This window comes from Anopheles funestus, chromosome 2RL (assembly GCF_943734845.2).
Source record: "Anopheles funestus chromosome 2RL, idAnoFuneDA-416_04, whole genome shotgun sequence".
Taxonomy (NCBI): Eukaryota; Metazoa; Arthropoda; class Insecta; order Diptera; family Culicidae; genus Anopheles; species Anopheles funestus.
This window is the reverse complement of record NC_064598.1, coordinates 71882650-71907061: the sequence shown is the minus strand read 5'-3', so window position 1 is coordinate 71907061 and position 24412 is coordinate 71882650. Positions and strand designations below refer to the sequence as shown.

General features: G+C 37.8%; 1 protein-coding gene across 1 annotated transcript in view; it reads right to left on the bottom strand.

The window, feature by feature from the left end:
• Window positions 1–14681: 14681 nt before the first annotated feature.
• Window positions 14682–24412, bottom strand: part of LOC125762522 (histone acetyltransferase KAT7) — a 55579-nt gene continuing 45848 nt past the window's right edge. Inside the window, exons 6-8 of the mRNA XM_049424696.1 lie at window positions 21505–21662; window positions 20756–20851; window positions 14682–15382 (exon numbers count right to left, since the gene is read on the bottom strand). Coding sequence (XP_049280653.1) covers window positions 15263–15382; window positions 20756–20851; window positions 21505–21662 — 374 coding nt within the window. The 3' untranslated portion in view covers window positions 14682–15262. The remainder of the gene's footprint in view (window positions 15383–20755; window positions 20852–21504; window positions 21663–24412) is intronic.

Below are 24412 nucleotides of genomic sequence, written 5' to 3'. Positions count from 1 at the left end.
TTTTGTTAATATGTGTTATAAATACAATGGAACGCCGGTTATCCGAGCTTATCGGGACACGGTCCCTGCCGGATAAGCGAATATCATGGATAATAAGCACAACTCTTTTTATAAATATTAGTGTTTAGTATTTAATGGGTGAACTTTTTTTGTCTAAAGCAAGATGTTAGTTTTCTTAGTTGCACTTTGCAAAATAAATCTGTTCTGTTTGGTTGAACTGGAGGAAATAGTATCATTGCCTTTTAAGGCTTTTATTTCTCGCTATCATTGATGTTGCACTTATATGTCACTTCGCCTTCGGAACTGTCATTTCCGAGCTGCACGGATAATGGGACAACCGGATAAAATGTACCCGGATAATCGGCGTTCCACTGTATATTGTATTATAAACTAGTGTAATTTTCAAGTTCCATAATTTCTTGTGTTTAGTTTTTTTTTTATTTTTAATTTTTTTAATTCAATTAAGCTTCTTATTTTATACAGTTTAGCTTACTATTACTCAACCTTTGATAAAGTTAAATTTATGATGAGGTTTAATAAACGTTTGTATCAATATTGCTAAAAATACATAAAAATCATTGAATTAATTTTCCTTTAATCTATTTATTTATCACTAGAACTACCAAGCGTTTTAAGCGTTTTTCGTTTGTGGTTAATTTTTAAACAATTTCGAAGAGTTGGAGTATATTTTTTTGTTTATTGCAGATCGTACTATAGAATATATATGTGAAACTCATGTTTGAACTACCTTAGAATTGTTTAACCCTAAAAAATTATGTGATGAAAATGAAGCGTTCCAGTCAAAATGACTGGTCCGGTAGTTCTAGTGTTAAGCTTATGATTTATTTTCAATAATACTATGATACTATGGCATATTCTATTTGATAGTACCTTGGGTTTTGGTTATTTTACCTACAAAATATTGGGTTAACGTAGGCTTATATACCTTCTAAAATAAATATAGAACGATATCCTGTACAATTAGCTCGATTAGTTCTTGGTTTTAAAACTAAAAATGTAATGGAAAATAAAAAAAAATATGGCACGAAACAATCCAAAAGGGAAAGCAAACCCAAACGCGCAACGCGACACCAGCGTCACACAAGACCGAGTTTTTTTTTTTTATCCGCAATAACGACCATAACAAATTGTCTTGGGGCGTGGCCACCGTGCACTTGGGAGCACTTCCGCAAGAACGGGGCTTTTGGCAAGAACCGTAGCGGCAAGAAGTAGCGAAACTGTTGGCAGGAAACTCATAACCGCAAAAATCCAAAAAATGGAGCACACGGAAATATGTTTTCTTTTGATGCTTCTCCCCGTTTGCTCCAGTGGTGGTGATAGTTTTGTGCTCGCAAAACTGTGTTTTTTTCCTTCCTTCCTTTTTTTCTGTAACTTGCGCTACTTGCCAACGAGAAATGGTACCATTTGGTGAATGTTGTATGAGTTTCCACGTCTCCTTGGCGCGGTATGCAAAAGCGACCTCGTTGAGAGAAATGTAAAAATAAAATGTTACCTTTTGCGCAAAACCGAACATCTGGATCGGTTTGCGGAAGCTCTTGGAATGTAACGATGGTTTGCCTGCGGCTTGAGACGGGGTACTGGATATTTGAAACCCGCTATCCGATACGGACCTACAACCATGTTGCAAAATTTGTGGTGACTTTTAACACATCGACAACTGGGGAAGGTATCTTGCGGAAGGGATATTGATGCAGACGCATCAAACACCGTATACGCCTTTAAATATTTGTCTTACGGTAGATCAATATTGACGTTACTACGAACTGTTAGTATTATTCATTCATTCACTTGGGTGTTTTTTTCAACGCGACAGAACGGAACAAAAAAGAAGTATTTCAAACTTCAATTGGGCAAAAAAAAGGTTTTACCGTTGACCTACATTACAACGGTAATTTTGAGTACAAAAAAAGGTCTAAAAGAATATGGTTGATCAGCAAAAATTTAAGGCACAATTTGTTGCGTCCGTATATCACCAACGAATAAAGGATCATCTTACATTATCCGGTGGTTGAGTGCGAGACACAATAAACTCGTCGCCTCGTCACGGAGGAAGAAATATCCATGATGATCTTGGATGGGATGATGGTCTGCCACCATCTGCCAAACCCTCACTAGCAGTAGTGAGATGAAGCGGAAGTTTTGATTTTTGACGATGCCGTTAGAGGGACACAGTGCAAAACGCAAAAAGAACATTGCGCATTAATGGACATTTCCTGTCGCGTAGCGCAACCACCGTCTGTTTCGCTTCGCACTCGTGCTAATCGTTTGTGTAAATCGTGTATTAACGAACACCAGTGTAACACCGCCACGGGATGATACATGTCCGCACAGACAGACGCACATCGGGACAGACGTAGGAGCGGCCCACGTGCGTGACGAGGTTTTTGCGTTATCAGCCATCGATTTAACGACGAATCGGGCGTCTCGATGTCTCCAACCGCCGGGAGGGGTCCGCTATGGTTGGCAAACGCACCAACCGTCTGCCGACCCCGTACACGACCCTGGTGAATGACCTTCAACTGTTTTCTTCACCCGTGCGTGTTTGTCTTCCAGTCGACGCCACTTGGCCACAGCGCACGTACATCCGCTGAAGGGCATTCGAGACGCCGGCAAATATCATGGGCGAAACCACAAAACTGGCGTCAACCGTATGTTCCGTATCGATTCCTTTTTGCTTTAGCCACTAGCTTACGGGCGGTTTTTTTTCTTTTGTTTCGTTTTGTTTGCTTCACTTGGAACTTTCTCCCGTCGGTGTAAGGCACGGTGAAATAAAATAAAATAAAAAAAAAACCTTCGTGCAAGGTTATAGTGGCGCGACGTCTTTATGAGCTGAAAGTTTAATCAACCGAAATGAGCCACAGGCTCTGAGGGAAACGTGGTGTACTGCTGCTGCTGGCCTGTTGGGGTGAAAGGACGCAAAAACTTTACTCCTTCACGAACAACAACTTTACACCCTTGGCGTGTTTGGAAGAAAGGGAGCAGCAACGAACGGTTGGAAGCAAACATACATCCCCACCCACTCAAGAAGGTCATTCGGTAAAGTGACAAGAAAAGGGGAAAGCTGACTTTTTTTACTTTCAATTCAAAAGCCACTTTATACAAGTTGAATAAAAACTTCCAGTGTAGTATATTTATCCAAAAATTAAAAAAAAATGCATAAAATGAAAAAGTTCGAAAGCGAGTAAGTATGCTTATGAGAAGGATAAACAATGCGACGAGACATGCTAATGTCTTGAAATATTGATTTCTTATCCTTTTTGTAGTCCATGCTAGGGCAACATTGTCTCGAACGGTGGCAACATGACGCCCGGTAATACATCCATACGCTTGAAAGATCCTTGTGGAAATTGGATATACCCCAAACCCTTCACTCCCCTCTCTCTCTCGTCCCTCTCCACAAAAAATTTCCCAGACGACCGGTGTCGATTTATTCGCTCGCTCTCATTTTCCAGACACATTCATGGTACAACGATTGCTATGAACAAACGCCCTCTTACGGACAGGTTTGTAAGCAATACTTCACAATACAGAGGTCATTCAACCCCTTTTGAGATGGTGATTATCCTGGCTAGTAACAGAGCCTTCCATGCGGTGTGCAAGGATCTGACCCTGCGTGAAAAGTGAATCGATGTAAATTGATTTCGTTCTTCATTTATTCACGCTATTCACATATTTTATGTTTTAATTGTATTTTAAAGAGGGAAAATAATTATAAAATATTTTTGAAAATAGTAAAATATTTTTATGTAAATAATAAACTTAAATCGCTTGAAAAGGCGCAGCCAAAAACGTTCACAACAAAGCGAAGAAAATGCAACGCAATAAGTGCATCGTTTTGCATGTTTTATGCTACCCAAAATAGAACCCATTTATCATTGCTTGCATCAACGATGTCGCTGCATTGGGCCAAAACCCCCATTGGGAGTTAAAAGTAGCATTGAGTGTTATTAATACTCTAACAAACACTGCAGAACAAACACGATCTTTTGCGAAAAGTAACTGTAGTTCAATATTATTTTTTTATAGTGGATTATTAAAGCGTTTATGTTGTTCAATATAATACCCTTTATTTTTTGCTTATTACTTGAAAATAATTTTAAAAACACTACAACCAACTTCACGTCGAACAATGGTTCATCTTTGCTTTGCTAAAGGCAAATAGCAGCTTGAGTGCACCACAGCATCTAATCGCCGAACAGACCAGACCATAAAATATGCAAGGAATGTTGCCTTCTCTTGTTTTGTCACGAAAGACCACCAAAGTTCACTGTCCAATTTCGAGAGAAATATTGTCTTGTGCAACACTTCATTGCATGCATTGCATGCCAAGTCATTTCTTCTTTATGGTTTAAAAAATCCATCGTATTTGTCATATAAACTTTGTTACATAATTTTAACATAAACTTCAAAAAATAAGTAAATTAATGGTAAACAGATTTACGATCACTTACCGAGTACGAGTACAGCAATAATTGATGAAAGAAGTACAAATATCCTCATTTGTTGTCCGATCACTAGACAACGGTGTTACTGTTTGTGATGTAACGCACTTTGCTGTTGCGTTATCTTGTCCTTTTACAACAACTTATTCACAGACTCACATTTTACTTTCTTCTTACTGTCATCCAAAAGTTAATTATTTGCAACTTTTCACTTGCATTCACAGAATCCACTTGTTGTAAAGTTTTTCTTTTCTCACACACAAATCGTTTGTGGATTTCCACTTTACTCCACATCACTGTTCAGTTTTGGTGTTGTTTCCCTAATAAGAAACGTATCAACCAGCTGATAAATTTCCCGAAGAAAACGCTGATAAGTATGTAAAGGAAACCAGTTCTAACGTTCGATTGCACTTTGTTCGTAACACATTGTTCACTGCAGCTTCCAAACACTTTCTCTCACTGAAGGACACCACACAACCAATTTGATTTTGTTTGGTTATTATGTTTCTGTCCTGGGCCGGAGCCCACTGGAAATGTGCGACCAAACTTGGCTGTTGTCGGATTTGAAATAAAATTTCTGGCGGCCACCAATTCCGACCTAGGACGATTTTTCGGACCACCCATCCATGCCGACAACCTTTCCTGCCGATGCCGGCATTAACGCGTCCGCTTGCCCTTTATCCCTTGCAGCTTCATCATGCAGCAGTGCCATCGATTGTCCTTCTCGAAGCATATAGCCATCGTACTCGACCACATACACACAAAACGCCCACAAAGGCAGCCACTGGTGTATGTACGAGTATCTGTCTCCTTAGCGGGCATACGAACAAGGATGGTTTTAACGAAGCAGCCCACATATACATACGCAAAGTAGTGTATCATATGTACGCACTCCATCCAGAGGTCAGAGGCACTCGGACAGCGAGTTAGTATACAAAACAAATTTTTCCATCGCTTTGCAAAGCTTTAACCCGAGTGTGGTGCGGTTGAGACCCGATCATCAACCCGACGATGCAAGGCTCGGTTACTAGTGCGACGGATTCGGGCCGTCACCAAAGCGCAAACTCGTGCCCAGTTCGTAGGGAACCTCCTCGGTATGGGAAGCCCAACCGGAGGGTGGTGGTTGGTGGTTACGGAATTTCCGTAGAATCACAAAAAAGTGGATGGAAAAAGCATTACAACGGTTTTTACGACGTATACTATTATAGTAATAGTGATGATTGTGTTGATAGATGGTGTACCTCTACCATCGGGAAAGTCACTCTCCGCTGGCGAGTTTTAAGAGTACATTGGACGAGTGTGAAGTGCTGGAAATTGAAGACAGGAAGTGCTTCCCATTCTTCTTAACAGATGGTGAAGGGTAGATTTTTTTTTTCGTTTGTCACTTGTACAGCTTCTCCGGGGAAAGATGAAAGCACAAGGAAACGCGAAGTTAGAAACTGAACTTCCGTGACCGTTTAGTTCTATACCACCTTTTTGGAATGATATTTTCGGCAGACAATAAAGAAAATCTTATCCCATCCCCGACCATGGCTAAGTTCAATGGCTACGCAAATGGTAACCGAATCGTATACGCACACAACGGGTTCACAGTCTTCCCCGTCCAGGAGCAAAGGACGGAACGGAACGGTTTAACAATTCCTGGTGCCATTGACGCCACCAGCGAGATCATTTCCGTTCCAAGTGTTCTGTTTTTAGCCCGAGACGCTCCTTCAGCGTAGAGGGCAAAGTTGATTCAACTTCATGATTAGGGTTTTTGGGATAGAAGTTATGAGAAAAGTTATTCAGTGTGGGTGTGGGTGCTCTTGTGCGAACTTTCTTAAAAGGATGGTTGAAATTACAGTTCCAAGCTTTACAGCATGTGTTTGATTTTTGAAAAGGATAATGAATTTATGATTATTTAAAAATCCGTAACCCAAAACGCTTGGATAATATCTAAATCCTAGTAGAAAATGGTAATAAATATTGCATTTAACACTGGAAGTATCAAGCGTATTAAGCGTTTTTCGTTCGTGGTTTATTTTTAAACAATTTTGAAGAGTTGGAGTATTTTATATTGTTTATTGGAGATCGTATTATGGAATAAATATGTGTAAAATTGTGTTTCAACTTTCTTAGGATTGTTTAACCCTAAAAAATAATGTGACGAAAATGAAGCGTTCTAGTCAAAAAGACTAGTCAATCTAGTGTTAAGTAAATGAGTGACACTAAAAATTAATCTTTAAAATGTTTCACTGTGACACTAAAAATTTATCTTTAAAATGTTTCACTGTGACACTAAAAATTTATCTTTAAAATGTTTCCACATGGCGAAATATATTGGAAACAAATCAAAAATGTCCAACGAAAAGATTTAACGAAACCAAATTATAAACTGTTTTTATTATTTTGACAAAATCATATTTTTTTTCAACAATCACGGAATTAATTTTTAATCGATTAAAATACATCGATATTGAGGAAATGCCTTGTGAAAATTGTACACCTGAGCCTTTTGAGGCTGACAATACGGCTAAATGACGTAATAATTAAATATAATTATTAAAATAAAAAAAGTAAAATTTAAATATTTAATAATAATTAAATACATCAATGTTCTGTTCTTATGAATGTTCTGTAGTTTCGGACTAAGGCTTAATCGAACAAATATCATTAACATGTAAAATATCGATCTATTTGGTTGACTGCAGCAAAATTTTCCTTTATTTTGTATGTGGCATTCAAGATATTTAGCTTTTCTAATTTAATTCGTTGGTAAACAGCGTTTTTAAATTCAAATACGACTTATGTACAGTTGGGCTTTCAACATCTTCGCTAAGATATATTTCTTTATTTATGTTTTCGAACAGCTTTTTATTTAAATACATAAAAAAGTGAAAAAAGCAATACGCTTGGGCTGTACTTCATAGATAATAAAAAAATAAAAAATAAAAGATAAAAAATAAATAAATAAAAAAAGAAAAAATAGACTCTAATAAAACTGCAATAAATTGATTAAAAATATTTATTTTCTTTATAAAACCTTCATATTTTTGCACAACTTCCTCATTTTTCCCCTGTATCGAATATTAACAATCACACGAGCTGATCGATTGGACCTCCCGGCACTGTACTTCCGCCACGTGCCATACGCTCGGTTCAATCGTTGCGCCTCAAAAAGCGTTTTTTTTCTTCTTCCCCGTGCGGACACACCATTTCCTCCATCGAGTGCAATCGCACGTCGATCGTTGAATTTGCCAAACGCGGGCGCGTTACTTTTGATGAGTACCGGAATGTTTTTGATGCTCATTTGATCGGCTGCAATTTATTTCACGTTAATTCTGTACCACTTCCTCGACCGCTTTACACCCTCCCATTTTTTGCTTTTGTTTGCTTCGCTCTCAGCGTATCGCCCTAATCGCGATGGTGCGGTCGGCGGCCCTGGATGTGCTTAATTGTTTATTTTTATGTTTCATTCGTTACTTCGCATCTTCAAACCCTGAAGAGGTGGTGGTACGTGCCCACGGTATACCCTTGTGTGCCGGCTGTCCCCCTCCGGCCTCGGCAAGGTAAAACGTCTAGCAATCTTAATTTTCGCCATTTGCCATCTTGCGTTCGAGAGAGCACCTCACCATTCAGATATCTGCGTTTTGCCGTCTCGCTTTTCAAGGGTGGCGATGAGTTTTTTGGCAGCGATGCGCACGGTGGCGGCTTACGGTTGACCACTGCACCGGAACAGCAGACAATTTCCTGTAACCTTCGACGACACCCGCCACCGCAGAGTCTACACAGCAATCGGCAGGACTTCTTCATTTGCGGACGCGGCTCTGTTGTCCATCGTGGTGCGCACGTACAATGTTGCAGCCGTGCGGCAGCAGTGCCGTGGTAACCGACACTCGTTCGCATCGACCATCAAGGATGACGAACCGGCCGGGCTATCGTTCGTTTTGGATTCTTAATTGATTTTAAATTCGCTTCCTCTGTGCAGTGCGTAGCGAGCGAGGTGTACAACCCTGGGCCACTAGCACGGACAGATTGCATCTTGCAGCGCGTCGCTTGGTAGATCATCGCCGAAGATTACAACGGGGTGACATGTGAAAACGCCAAAAATTGGCTAAAATCATGCTGGCAACTGGTGCATATCGGTCTGACTGCAGAAGGAAAACAAATTATTCCAAACCAAGGAAAAAAATACATCACCTAAACCCTAACGCAAGCGGGAGTGGATCGTGGATTGTGTGGTTCGGCGCAAAAGCTAACGCAAACGATGTTGTGTTTGCTTCTCCTCGCCTTATTTTCCTACTACTGCTGAACATCAATGAATGGTTACGTTATTTTTATGTTTCATTTCTACTCCCGCCCAGTAGATATATGGAGAGAGAGTTTTTTCAATTTGAAACAACAACCTGTAGGCACGCACCGGCAAACGATCGGGCCGGAAAAAAAACTCCCGGGCCACGGCGGTTGTGTGTGGTTGCGGCCGGGTTTCGTTTCATTTAATGGTAACGATGTTGGGATTAAAGCCGGTAAGCCGCTTAATAGTAACTAAATGGTAATATTTGTGGAATTTAATCAATAAAGTCCATATCGAGTTGGCCGGCATCATGCGAACGGCTGGCCATGCGGCAGGTTGCTTTGAAATGTATCCGTTTTTCCACTGCACTTTTCTTGCTGTTGCCTTTCAATGTCCGTATGCTCGTGTGGAGGCTTTTACGGCGTGGTGTACAGAACGACCACCCGGGATCTCATGGATGAAAGGTGTTTCGCAGCAATTGCGATTACGATTACGGGTGCGTTTGAAGGAAGCGTATTTGTCAGTTTTGGCAGATTGCAGACGGATAAATAGCTTAATTTTTTTTTGTTGGCAGCACTCAGTTGTTTTCTATAATTGCTATCTGGATTAAGAGAAGAACTTTGGTGAATGCATTAGGATGCAGTTGATAGCGGAACAGAGGTAAGAGGATATAAAATTTAAATAAACATTATGCAATGAATGTATTTTTTAACGATAATTTTTTCTGTATTTTTCATGAATTTTAATAAAATATCCTATTGGGATTTATTCTACCTTATCCTCTGAATAGAGAAGATCCGGTGATATATTTGGTAGCTATTCTGGTCCTTTACGACAGGACCGTGTATCTAATTAAATTCAGAGAGATGATTGACAATCTTGATAGGTTCCTAAATATTCAAGAAATTCCAGAAATTACAGGCCAAGAGACCTCAGGAGTTTGTAGTGCGGTACAGTCTTTTTTTGGAGCTAAAGATCCCATACTTTTTGCGAGATCCGGTGATGGAGATGGTACCTGCGAAGGTCTCTACATGGCAGGATCAGAAATTAAGCTACTTGGGACCGTACTTGCGATACGCAGGACTGACTATCCTGCTACGACAGCCAGAAATGACAGGTCACTTGAGATTGTAGTTCCACAAAAGAAGATTTCAGATTGATATCCCGTTTCCCATTTGGACCATTGCGAGATGCCTCTAAAAATGATTCATAATTCCATAATATCCTAGTTTTCCAAAATGTTTGATCAATTAGAACATTGATCAGGAGAAATATCGAAGCGATCGAATACGAAAAGCAGTCTTTTTCAATACTATACTGTATGAAACTGATTGTCTATGCTTAGGAACTAAGAACACGTTCAAGTTCATGTCCAATATTTTGTCGTTTATATCAAGAGCATTTCAGATCTCTTCCTGTAGCTCGCGTTGGATCCTACTGTTGTTGCGTCCTGCAACTAAAATTTCTTTGTTTAAGCAAGCTTGTACGGATCTCTTAACACGATACTCAAAAATCGTCCTGATTTATTTTGATGAAATGCCGAGTTATTCGCTTGTGGGAAACTCCAATCTGATTCATGTACTGGGCATTACATCTTGTAAATGTATTGTCCAATTCCTTCAGTAACTTACTATCGGATGAATAAATAACGGGTAAATGGAAACTGAAATGCCCTTCATGCAATTTTGTTTCATAATATTAGAGTTGAATGTGTGACCATGGAACTATAAATTATTTATTTTATCCTGATCGTTTAGTCGAGAAAAAGAATCGTTCGTTTATAAAAAATTAGTTTGATATTCACTCCAAATTTCCAAACCTTTTAGCCTGGAGTCCAAAGCCTGGAGTAGTGCCATGACCTATTTGTCATATTTCCGCAAGATAATGAAAATAACTCTGTTACTTTTTTATTTATATTCATCTTATTTGAAACAGCTGCTGTAATTATAGTTTTTTTCTATCGGACACTAATTCCAACATTACATACTGTTGTGATACTTTCCTTCATCAATATTGCTAACATTCGATATATTTTCCCACCATTTCTTTATCTCAAGCAGTTCATGTTCCTTGCGGTTTTGATATCAAACGCAACCGGTTGCACAAAACTGATCTTGCATCCAAACGATCCACCTTCCCTTGCCAACGAATTCCCATCGAATTTCCACCGTGCAAAGGCTTCTTCTCTCGGTCGGAAGCTATTCGAAATCATCCCACAGCACACCGTGAGAACGGGGCACACCGTTCCCTTTTTTGAATTCATCATTTTACGACGGGAATCTCCTTCGCCAAGATTAAGTAAAGCCCTACGCAATGCAAAACAAGACGCGCTAGCAAAAGCGGCAAGGCTTCAACTGGCGCTTCGTCTGGGCGGTAGAGTGGGCCATAGGAGACGTTGGTGCATAATAAATGGCACGGGAGTTGCTACTCTGTTTTTTTCCTTCACCAGCGTGAATCGTGCGTAAGACATGAGATCACGCAGCTGCAACGTGAGAGTGACCGCGTTCGGTACATCAGGGTTGCACTTTCTAGATCCAGCTAAGCGTCTTTGTCTATCGCTTAATTTACGTACGTACGTCGTACACCCACGTGGAAAAGCAGGAGTCGCCAAGAAAGCAAACGTGTCGTGTAAAACTACCAAACGGCACCGTCATGCGTCGCACCGTGTGCGTGGAGTAACGAACGCAAACGAGGAAGAACCGATTACGTAAAAGACAGACGGTGGCGCCTAGACACACGAATTTCTTCACACAGTTCTTACGTGGGACACGTGAGCATGGTTAGTAGTTGGGCCGATGTCCCGACCTCGTGTTTTCATTGCGCTTTCTGACCGTTTAATATCGTTGTCCTATGGGGCAGATTATAAGCAATGCAAACAGGGGAATAATAATGTGGTAACGAATATCACTTCCGGCAAAACCCGGGTCCCACAGACCGCCGGGAAAATTTGTCCCCATTTTGTAATCGCATTATTGGTGCTAACACTAGTCGCTGCTTAGAAAATCCTGTTGCAAACAAGAAGCTTTCGCTGCTCTACGAAGAAAAGACAAAACTCAATACCTAATCAATTTTAATGTAACAATGATGAAAGTTGCTATAATAGTATTTTTTTTTACAATTTTGATTATTTATCAATAAATTTTATTTGCTCAAATGCAAATGCTAATTATTAATGTTATTAATCATATTTTAATTTCATAATTGCACGTGTCGTGCAAGATAGTTAAGTAATTACAACTTTATTTGATTATTTGTTTTCTGTAATTCAATTTTTTTTATAAGTTAAAATATCATAGTGACATGAAAAAGTTATTCAAAAATATAAATAATTGCTTATATTTTAATCATTAGCACCAAAATGACATCTTTCTACAATATTTAACACTAATAAACATGTAGTTGGGGCGGTCCGGTGGTGCATGTGATAAACGGCGCCAGTCCACACGGCCGGACCGGGTTCAAATCCCATCCGGACCGTTCCCCCGTAGCAAGGACTGACTATCCGGCTACGTGGTAAAATAAGTCTAGTAAGCCAGAAATGGCCGGCGTGACCTGTAAGGTCGTTAAGCCAAGAAGAAGAAGAAACATGTAGTTATTAATCAAATATCTGAACATTTAGTTTGGTCAATAAAGTGATTTAGATAGCATATTATAAACTGACATAATTTTCGAAACTTATCACTGTGACACATCATATCTAAGATAAAAGATTGTTTTATCGCAAACAATCTTATCAAAACTTTAAAAACTTCCTCAAATTTGGATGAAGCGTTCCAAAAACACTTTGCTTTTAACCTGGCACAAAGAAGAGCAGCAGATGACGATCGTTAATGTGATCCTGATGCACATTCCAAAAGGGCACGAGTTCATCACCTGGCATTATCCGGTAACATCCGATAATATGATAATTCACCACAATTTTGCATCATCCACATCATCACTCTTCCGTCATCGATCCCCTTTTTGCAAGAAGCGACCTACATACACGAAACGATCGCAAAACACTGACACCCGTTAAAGACGCATCGTTCGGAGGACATTGTCACGATCGGCAGCATCTTGCAAACCTGTCATTAAGCGTACCTTCAGCGTAAAACCCCTGAAGGATCGGCTGCAAGCGCTTGGAACGAATTAAATATAAACCGATCGATCGGTGTTCCGCACCGAAGCTCAGAACCAATCCGTACAAAGAGGTTTGAATGAGTTCCCTCTTCACTTTTGCCTTTTTTGATGTTACATTTTTAAACTCTATCTACCATAATGATGAGACGCTTTACTTATCGGTCATTTCAATTAACTGATCGTTTTACTCCTGCGAAAGGGATAAATTGTGTTGGCTGCAACCTAAACTCATTAATTTTGGAATTCTTCACATCGCTGTGACGACAATTTCGCTATAGTTTAACATCGTTCGCTTGTAGCTCGATTGCGCATAATGATGGTAATTTGGAACGGTGTTTCATTCAACACAAATGCTTATACAAAACGCAAATAATATTAAATGAAACATTACTGCATTGGAACGGTTTGTTTGATAACATTTTATTACCAAAGGTGGTCTAAAACAAGCTTTTGACGTGTTGGAACTCCAACGACAATACATTGATTAAATTTTGTTGTTTTCATTTTCAAATATAAAACTTTTCATGAAAAAATAGGTCCAAAAATGAATAAGAATAAAAAATACAAAAAAACATTTAGGAGTTTACAACAAAGCCTTACATAGATGAAATACTGTACAAAATTGACAGAAAAAAAAACATAAAAAATGAGTCATTTTATTTTCTAACTCAAATTGCATGAATTGTGTGCAAATAGGTTGTTTTCTTGTGTTTTTTTTATTTTTACACTGCACTTAGAAGTAATTCGTTAGGAACCAACTGACAAACATTTTTTTTCAGTTACATTATGGTTTCTCGTAGACTCGTATATTCGCACAGCGCAAGAATGCGTTGAGACGCTTTATAGGAATTATTTCTTAGAAACAATCAACCAAAGAAGCGCATATCCACAAAGAGGAGAAAACCTCTTTCACGTCTTCGTGTTAACGTGGTTACCGTGCAAAAACAGGACGCAAAAGATGGATGATATTTAGAACCAGTTTGACGGCATGCATCGGAAATTCCCAACACGGTGACGCATCCGGAAAGGAGTGAAATTTTTCCTCCCGTGATGATTCACACATCATCGCGCGGTCGACTTCGGCGCCAAATAACGTACCCAAAGGGCCATTCTTTGTCTAGAAAACAACACATGTTTGAAATAATATTTTCGTGACATTTAAATAAAGTTAGTAAATAAAATTGTACATTTCCTTTAAAATAGGAACAACGGAAAGTCCATAGAGATGATGAAGTACGTGTCATGGTGATTTCGTGTTTGATTTTGATCTAAATTTTTTTTCTTGAAATAAATATTGTAATACAAAAGTTCATTCCATAAATTCTAAAATAGAATTTAAATATTTTAAAAATTGTTGTATTGTTAATTTAAATAATTACCCAACAAAAATTCACCTTGCACATGATCCACCATAAATTCCATGATCCAAATAAATTGTGGAGATCAAGTGAATGGTCTAGATTAATATGGAAAATAATTTACTTACCTGCGTAAAAACCATAACACTTGATTTTTCTAATAATTTTTATCATGTTAGAAATCGTGTAATTAATTGAATATTTAACGTAATTCGTTTATGTAGTTTAATAATAATAATAATAATAATAATTTAATATAAAAATTCAAGCGCTATAAATCAACTTTACAGAACGGCGCCCGTCCACACGGCAGGGACCGGGTTCAAATCCCATCCGGACCGTCTCCCCGTAGCATGGACTGACTATCCTGCTACGTGGTAAAATAAGTCTTAATACGGCCAGGCCGTTCTAACCGAGCAAAAAAAAAATCAACTTTACATTACCCATTTTAGGAGTAAAAAAATGGTTTAAAATTAATTTTATACACTTCATTTACATACATTTATTTTGTTACTCGTAAGAAGAAACGAAACATAAACAACGTATTCATACTAAATGTGTGATCATTCACACGCATAAATGGGATTTAAAGTGATTTAAGCTAAATTGCTGTTCTTATTTTACAATATTTTTCAAATACCTAATTCTATTAAATTAACACATATATCTCGCTTCGATTTGTCAATATATATTAAATACTTAGCCGAACAATAATTATACTCTGTACAGTGACAAAATTGCTCGTCGATACTAAAAAATATCTACTTAATTAGTTACCCTTATGCAACTATAATTATGAAATGCACTGTACGTTAAAATTGCTTACGTTTCTATTTTCTTATGTTAGTATCTGGTGAAAGCAAGTGATTAAAATTGAATCTAGCTTTTGTATAATAGCTACCAAAAAACTGTAGCTTGCACGGAATCTTTCCACGAGTTTAGAAAACGCCCCGAAAATTGTTTTTACTCAAACAATTATTCGTCCCTATCGTTGGATGGCCGGTGTTGTTGTAAATAGTATGAACATTATTCATATGTGGCTGGCGCTAGGATGATGGCGTTGACGGTGTCGGTGCAACAAATGGTGTCCACTTCAAGCACGATTGATCAATCTTAGGCATGTTACCGCGACGCTTTACACGTTCCTCGTACTCTTCCAGAACATCCTGCAAAACAGCACAACATTGCATTTTTAGTTAACACAGAACGGGTGAGTTACTGAAATTTCTCGAAGGCACGGAATACAATTATGTTCAAATGACGAATCGAATGGTAGAAAACAGTTAAAAAGCAAAACAAAAACCCTAAAGGAAACCCGATGAACATGAAACGATGTAGCTATACACATTTAATGTGCCATTAACAGACACTTTCGCGTGCACGAAATTGCATTGCGATGTACAATTGCTGGTACGTTAAGAGATATTAAATAAAACAACTTAAGCTAATTAAAGAGAATCCTATTAGGAAGCAGCATTGCCGACAAGGGCTATCATTACTTGCTCAAGCAGAAACTGATAAGGATGGAGATTAAACATTCCATGTTTTTTTTCTTTTTTTGTATAAGTTCATTTCAAGCGTCTCCGTTCTCACTTAATTGCACCGTCTTACACCTGAACGCTGTCGAATGCAATTCAACATTGCGAACATTAAAAGTTAATCTTTTAATATAGGATGCAGATAAAACAAAAAAAACTTTTGGGAACATGAAACTGTATCGATCATTGAGCCTGGAAACAAAATTCCGGGGCACTTTGAACTGCTTCTTGGTGTAAATGACTTAATTTGTGTCGAGCTGCAAGGTAATCGATCCTCCTTCAAATCGACAAGGTACATACACACACCCCACGGTGGTTAGAGAATGCAGTAACTGCATTATGGTTGTAGTATTAACCAACAAGCTGTTTATACCACAACAATGTGATTACTGATATCAGAGATCAACCATATCTCGTTAGCCGAAGACAATAACCTTCTGTCGTGAGTAGTGTTTTGGTAAAGTACGTAATTTGGTGCTGAAATTGCTTTTGAAAGTGAAATATTTATCACAACATTAAATTCGACCATTATTTACAGCAAATTTTCAACAGTTTACCTAGATTTTATCGACAACACAGTTCAATAAACTCTTCAATTACTTGTACAGTGAAGAATAGAAGATCTCCTCAGTTGATGCGACCGTTTCAAATTGAAAGACGATACATTTTAGGTAGTTATACAAGTATGTTAAAAATTTAAAAATATTTTTTTTATTTAAACTTTATCTGGAAATTGTATTAGCAGCATATTATTTTATCATACAATCAAATATTTTAAACCTTTTTCAATTTTTTTTAAATTTCTGTATTGCCTTTTCCTCAAAATTTTGAAAATGAATTAAAAATAATTAATTTTTTTCCAAAAATTATAAATTAACAAATTGCTAATAACTGACCTATGTTATAATTTCGTTCGTTAATAGCTCTTTTCTTATACTTTCAAAGTAAGCTTCATCAGATACACCGTGCTGCATGGAACCAGCTGAAAATGGACCTAACTCCGAAAGCCAACTTGTTTCTCGGCTGTTAAGAAGCTTGGAAGGCACCGAAGTTGTTAGCTTCGTTCCTCACCAAGCTTCAGCCAACTAAATCGGGTTTTGCCGTTCGTTGCCTGTTTCGCAATGTTACATTTTTCGCAAACAGGCGAAATCCCGGAAACGTCCATCAAAAAAGGGCAATTACACGCTAATTAGCGAGATACGGCCAAAAAGTTCCGGAGCACATCATTTCACAAGGCTCCAAGCGCGGGAACGAGACGACCGACTTGGATGCGCAGTGTGCAAGGAAAGGAGATAAACCAACGAGGTCATCTGCAAATGCCTGAACCGATGAAGTGGGCATCTGTGCACGGGGGGGAGGGCATTCGCATTTTAGCTAAGTTTTCGAAGCGCTTCGGCCGGATCTGCTCTAGTGATCGTGATCGAGGCTATTTGCTTATTGACAGCCAGAACGCGCTGAAACAGGTAGCGGCGGCACCGTCGTGTACGGAACATACCTGTGTAAACGACTGTACTTGCGTGACAGCGACCGACCAGCTGATTGCTCTCGAGAGGATCGTTTCATCAAACTGTCAAATTTGTTGAAGCGTACCAATCAGGTACCGTTAGGCCCTAGTGAGCTGTTGCTGCGCAAAGTAGCTGACGATATCTAACACGGATCGGCCAAGCGCATCGATTGTTCCTACAATTTGTAAACTAAAAGATGGTCAACCGATACCGATCACCGGTAGCAGAAATTAGCAATTGATGCTACCCCGGGCACTGAATGCCGGGGCTTTGGCCAATTTGCCTAATGAATCCTATAGCTATACATTTCGCAAAACAGGGAAAAAGGTTCCGGTGCATATCTTAAATCTGAGGAACATTTAATCTTCATAACAAGCCATTTGTAGGCTCAAAAAATCTCAAGGTAACCGTATATACGGGCAGTCCGGTTGACCAAACCGCTGCGATAAGCTCGTCGCTGATAATTAAGTTATTACTCATTTACATTTAAAATGGATCTTTTTTGTAAAGTTTTTTTTTTTTTGGGCCAACAATCGCCAAATCCGGCAATGCCTAAGGCTCATGAGCAGTATGCGCGAATAATGGGAAGAAAGGAGAACAAAATGACAATTGCTACTGTAACCTGGGCAATGCATTTTAAAGGTCCTGGACGCTTCTTCCTGCAGGTGATACAGGAAGGAGTTTCGGTTTGTAACCGATTATCTTTGAAATGGCATTCAGTTGGAACTTTTGCCCTCGCATTTCGATTGGCAATAAATTTTATAGGAATGTATTTAAAGCGATTTTTCGTTCTGCGTTAGGTTTCTGGGCAGCTGTTTTTTAAGCTGATAGGAAAGATTTGAATAATGGTTAAGAAAAGGAAACAAAAATAAAAATAAACAATACTTTTTCGTATCTAATAATTTGGACAAATAGTTAACACGTTCCGGTAAAAAAAAAATATTAAAAATAATCCTTTTTTAATACAAAACTAACCGCCATACACGGATATAACGTGCAGCGAGGCCATAAGGTCACTCTAGCCAATCACAGGTCTGTGTTACCTAATAATTCAATAAACTGGGCAACAGTTCGATGCTTTCCAATTATCTGCTTCTTACATTTCCTTTTTATTCTATTTTTAATTTAATTTTTGTTTTTTTTTAATGATATTTTAGTTATTTTACTTTTGTTTTTATTTTTACTTTTGTTATTATTTTACTTTTATAATTTTTGTTCTTTATTTTTACTTTTAATTTATTATTTTACTCTTTTATTTTTATTTTATTATTTTGGTTTTATAATTTTAATTTCATTATTTTCTTATTATTATTTTCCTTTTATTCTTTTACTTTTATTATTTTTATTCTATAATTTTACTTTCATCATAATTTTTTTCTTTTCAAGAGACAAAAAAACTCAGTTGTTTCAAAGTCTCTATAATTTTAAAACCAAACCAATCTAATCCTGCCAGAAAAGGGCAATAACATCAACAGGTGCATCCGTGGAATTGCTTTCGAAAGATAAACTTCAAAAATCAAATTTAATTTACTTTAACAGCACTTCTTTGACCTTCTCTCTCTCTTTCTCTTCCATTTAGTTAGCATCCTATAAATTGTTAGACCACCTTGCGTGTTGAACACAGCTGTGGATTGCTCGTCGACTGATAACTTGCCCAAATAAAGCGCATCAAGGAAAGTCACGGAAAGGCTTCAACACTCTATCCACCGGTTAAACAATCATGGATATTGCGCTGGCAGGCATTATAATTGTATTTCAATTTACCCGCCTTCTGCTTGCAATTTCTAACATAAATACATCGAATTGCGATTAAGAATGCGCGCTAAAGCTTAAAACTCAAGGTGCAGATTCGAATTTCCGAGGGCATCGAGAGTGCATCTGAGTTGTTTATTTTTCTCACTTGACAAGTATCTTCCTCCCATGCAACTTAACTGTCTAATGGCGTTGAGATGAAGTAGCTTTTTTACAAATAAAGGCACAGTGGTGTTTTTTTTTGATATTTTAGTTCATATTCTTGTATTTACTGGAGTTCGTTAAAGAGAAAAAAAACGATCGCACGTAATCCGATCGAATGAAACCAGCCAGCTGCGAATATCATTAGTGTCAATTCATTTGCAATCTGGTTAAATGTATGCCTGTTTTGGGTTATCGAACAAACTTAGGAACATATATCGTTTCGAACCCAAAATGAAATTCGTTTACAACGTTTGCAATGTCTCAAATCTTAAAGGTTATTTAGCAACAATCACATAATCCGCATCAGCACTCATTCATTCTGGCAAGGTGGTGTTATGGTAGACGCCAGCACACCCGAATGTATGGAGAATGATAATTAACGCCATTAGCATCCCGAAATCGAAATATACTTCATTAGCAACGGAAGCGTACGCAATTCAGGACTTTCAATACAAACAACGCGCCAGCAACACAATGTTGCCCGCGGTATTCGATCCATTACCAGCGTTCGTGTTCAATCAATTTTGGCACATTCCCGGTAAGGAGCTGATTAACGATATCACGAACGTGTATCGATTGCCCGATGGCTTGCTGGACGCAGGATCAGTATCAACACGCAATAACTGTAATTAGGACCCATTGCAAATCGGCTGCCGGTTGCATCATGATCAGTTCCCAAAGGCGGCTAAAATATTGAGCAGCCGAGTGCATAATCGAGCCAATAACGAACCGGTCCGATACCTTAAGGCCCCGGAAGGGGTTCTTGACGTTTATGCTGCGCTGCTACCTTAGACATCGTAAACAGCTGCGTCGCGCATGACCTAACCAGCCAGCAGGTTAGAAGGGACACGTTTAGCAAACGGGGGTTCTTTTTAACAAACATAATAACTGACATATTATCAATGATAGTCAATTTTGAAATAAATTTTGACTTGAAAAAAGCAACATGAAAATAATATTTTCAATTTTAACTACGTTTACAACATGAACGGATTAGACATGCTTAAACGATAATCCATTAAAAGGGATAATTTATAATAAAATTATGGGATAACTTTACGTACCACGATTTAAAAAAAAACGTTATCGGGTTTGTTTTCCTGAATCATTCAGTTAACAAATCAACGATTGAAGATACATTTGCCATTACGAATGTTTATTATTATTGTCGCATTGGTTGGGCATCAAAATTAGCCGCCATAACAATAAAATATGATGATCTCTAATAATACCTTTCCCGAATATCGCATCAAATATTCCTAATTCTAATTCGATACTATCCCATCGTTGATGAGTTTAAAACGGGTGGTTAAGACAAATGAAGCAACATAACCTTTTTGGCGTATTTTGATCTACCATCGTGACTCATTTGGTAACCCTGTAATCAGACATTTTGTTTGTATTTTCGTTTAAATGCGGTCTAGAAATTATTGTAAGGTATGCAAATGGTAAAATATGAAACAAACGGAAATTTGTTATGATTATTCTAAACGAAAACATTAATGTCTTTCACCCCAGGAAATTTCTTTTATTTACTCACCTGTTTTTTAAGTATAATGTGTTTCCCTTTCCAGTATTTCATCATACCAAGTGCCTGCAGTGTACTAACAATATCATAGGAATTGATCGCCATTTCCTGGAAAAGACAAAAGCAAGGTGTCAAATGTAAAACAAAAAAAATCATATGATGGGAAAGAAACCTTTTTTTTTAATAAATTCTTTTATTTTAATTCATTAAAGATCCACTTTTATCTTGCATCGATTGTGCAAAACGGGGCAGCTGCATCATAATGCAAAAGGGGTGAAAATGAGTATATTATGCTTTTGCAGATACATTCATCACGGCTGAACTAATGATTATTTAATTTGCTAATCAGCTTCATAAAGTGATGGCAATCAAATTTGAGGTGTGAAACAGTGCTTATCATACCCTCGAACACATTTATTCTAGCGTGGCAGTTACAACACCAAAAAAAATCCTTTACTTTCATCATTCAGTGAAGAAGTGAAGGACCAGCTGTCCCGGTAATTGCTGCAATTTATCAAAACTCTTGTGATTGTTTTGACAGGTCCTAGTGACGCATTTTTTCAGTATAAATAAAATATAAACAAAATTATAATCACACTGTTAAGATTAATTGACTATTTGGGGAGAAAATTACAACCAAAAATTTATTTCAAACCAATTCGACACGAGCTGATAGAAAGATAATTATCTCCCTAAAGCAATCCTTAATCAGGCTTTAGCCATCTTATAATTATACGTGTACAAGCACACAATAAACTTACCTGTGAAATATCCTTTATGCTGAGTGTAGTTCCAGGTCGGGAGCATAAATAGGCTAACAAAACGTCTTTCCAATATGAGCGATACGATATCAACCCCAGATCAGAAAGAGGTTTTTCCGGCGAACCTATTTTACCTTCCACTCGTGTCAATAGGTAACCTGTAAGAAGACGATAAAACACATGAAGTTATAAAAAACAATTCAATCTGTTTCGCAATTTTAATTCTGTTTCATTAATGTTTCATATATTACTCGTTTCGAATAGACAACGATGGCAAAAAATTCAAGAAAATATTTTTACCCAAAAAATCAAATTTTCAGCAAATAAGCCACAAACATTGTAGCATGCGTTAGTTTATTTCTATCCATAAATTAGAATTTTATCAATACGGCCAGGCCGTTCTACCTGAACAAACAAAAATAATAAATTAGAATTTGGCCAATTTTATCAAGCCACATATAAATTCACCCTCCCTAGAATGAAGATTAATTGATCATCGATCCCATTCATTTTTTGTTTTTCGTTCGTTTCGCCCAATACTTTGGTGCAATTATACGATAATTTAAATTCTTTAATATTTCTCCAATGTTTATGATATTATACAATAATTTTAAGATTAAATATTAAATTTCTAAAACCATAAGACATGATTGTTATTATAATTAAAAAGTTCCTTTGAAGAACGTTAAAATAACATTTGATTCAAGAAATTCTGCTAAAAATCTAATGAAGATATAAGTTATGAAGTAAGCTTACGTCACACAGCAGGTGCTGTTCTGATAACAAAATGACAAAATTTAGATCACGAGGATTGAATTGTTTTTGCTTGCTATGCTTTATACCGAATTCGTTCGATTAACTGATTGTCCGTAAGGAGTTTTGCCATTTCAAAGCTGATGATATTAAGATCAATGACCAGTGACGTATAGAGCGATATCCTCATTCCAATCATGCTTGAACTTGATAAATTATGTGTTTGGTAGAAGTGTCTGACGAAACTTTGCGTCTCGAGTAAGATCATGAGAAGAGGACGGTAATTCTTTCATAAGTTTTTTAGATTTATTTGTAAAAAAAAAGTAAAAAAACATTAAAATATGTTTATTTATTTTTATTTTTATAAAATTACATTCTATTTGCTATTGAACAAACATAAAGCTACTTCTTTTCGATGCATATATTCTCAACCAAATTAAAAGCAATTGATTAAACGAAAGAAAGGCAAACATGACATGAATGGGACAAAAAGGAAATGACCTTATAGCTTTAATTCATTATCTTTTACTCATCCTAAACGTGCGAGCTTTGTGATAAAAATGATTTTTACAAAAATGACACTGATTTTGAATGAATTTTTCTTCTATCACACAAAACCAGATATATCAAACAAGTAATAAATAATACTTTGCTTCATGCCATATAAAACTTTACATTTATTATTCATTTTTTAAATTTACAAAGTTAAATATTTTGTTGTTCTAAAATTACGCTTCAAAACTTTCTGTGCATACGAGAACTTTTGCGTCGCAATTTTCTTCACTCGCTCGAGGTATAGCAAATACATGAGCGAGAGAAATGTTAACAAACTTTTGCTCATCCTTACCGCAACCGGAACAAATAGAGGAGAAGCTGCCGGTAACATCCGTGCGGATGTTACCAATATCGTACACAAACGCTTCCTTGTATTATGTTTCCGTTGTGTATTTGTGTGGAGGATGGTGGAATTTATTATATAATTTTACACTAAAAGTCATACATTTTATGCACCGACACTGACAAAACCTGGCCTGTTACTACCGTCCTGCGGACGCGATCATCCTTCGATGCGTGATTTTACATTCCAAAAACGTTGGTATGCATATGTACAAATTACCACGACACGATCGCAATGACATCCAAACTGCCAAAAATGTCCTTCTCAAGCGGCAAAGCATGATGGAGGAGTTTTTTGAACTTACGCTTCATCTCTCGTCTAGCGGTTTTGCTCTCGTTTCAGAGATAAATTTGAATTCGGAAGTAAAAATCTCTCTCTCGGAGTACATTATTTTTTTATTTTATTCACTTGTAAGGAGCAGCATAAAAAAACTACAAACGAACTTTGAACCTAAGCAGGATAGAGATATGCATCAAACAACATCCTAAATTTTACACCCCCACCGCGGTAAGCACCCCGAGAACTCCCTTTCGGCATCGAACAGAAATGCATCACATAGGAGGTGAAAGTTCACCATTTCCTGCTCATCCGGGAGCGGGGTTTGTCGTGTTTTTGCCACCGTGAAAAACAGGAAACATATGAACCTACCTCACACCGGCGAAGCAAATGCAGTGCAATGGCTCGTTTATGTAGTTAGAAACGTGCCAACACAAAGAAAGAATTAAAGGTGGGTTGTTTTTTTTTTTGGTGGCTCGCATATACTTCCGCATGCTTTCTCACTTGCATCGTTCCATTTCGGTTTTTCCCCTTCAGGGTGTTAACCGGTTGCACTAATATTCGCGCACTATTTTCTAGACGCTGTGTACAAGTAATCGGGATGTACATCTACCCACTGAACGTTTACAGTAAGCAAGGATGGCTCTCGTTAGCCAGACGATGCCCCGAACCGTCCAGAGGGTCATTGCCTTGCACAGTGTGTGCGTATATACCAATACTGCAATCTACCAGCCTTTTTGCACTCAAATTTTCCCCGCAGTTCCTGGTTTTCTGCCAGGAAAAATTACACTCAAGCTTTCTTATACATACAAGAGCGTACCAGGAAAATGTTGCTGCATTACCGATACATTCCAAAAGCGTTGATATCGGTTCCCAACATAGCATTTACAGCGCACATACATATGCCCAGCAAACGTCCACAAACACCATTACAGGCTGCAAAACACTAAAACGCAACTCTCACGCGTGCGAGTTAACCGA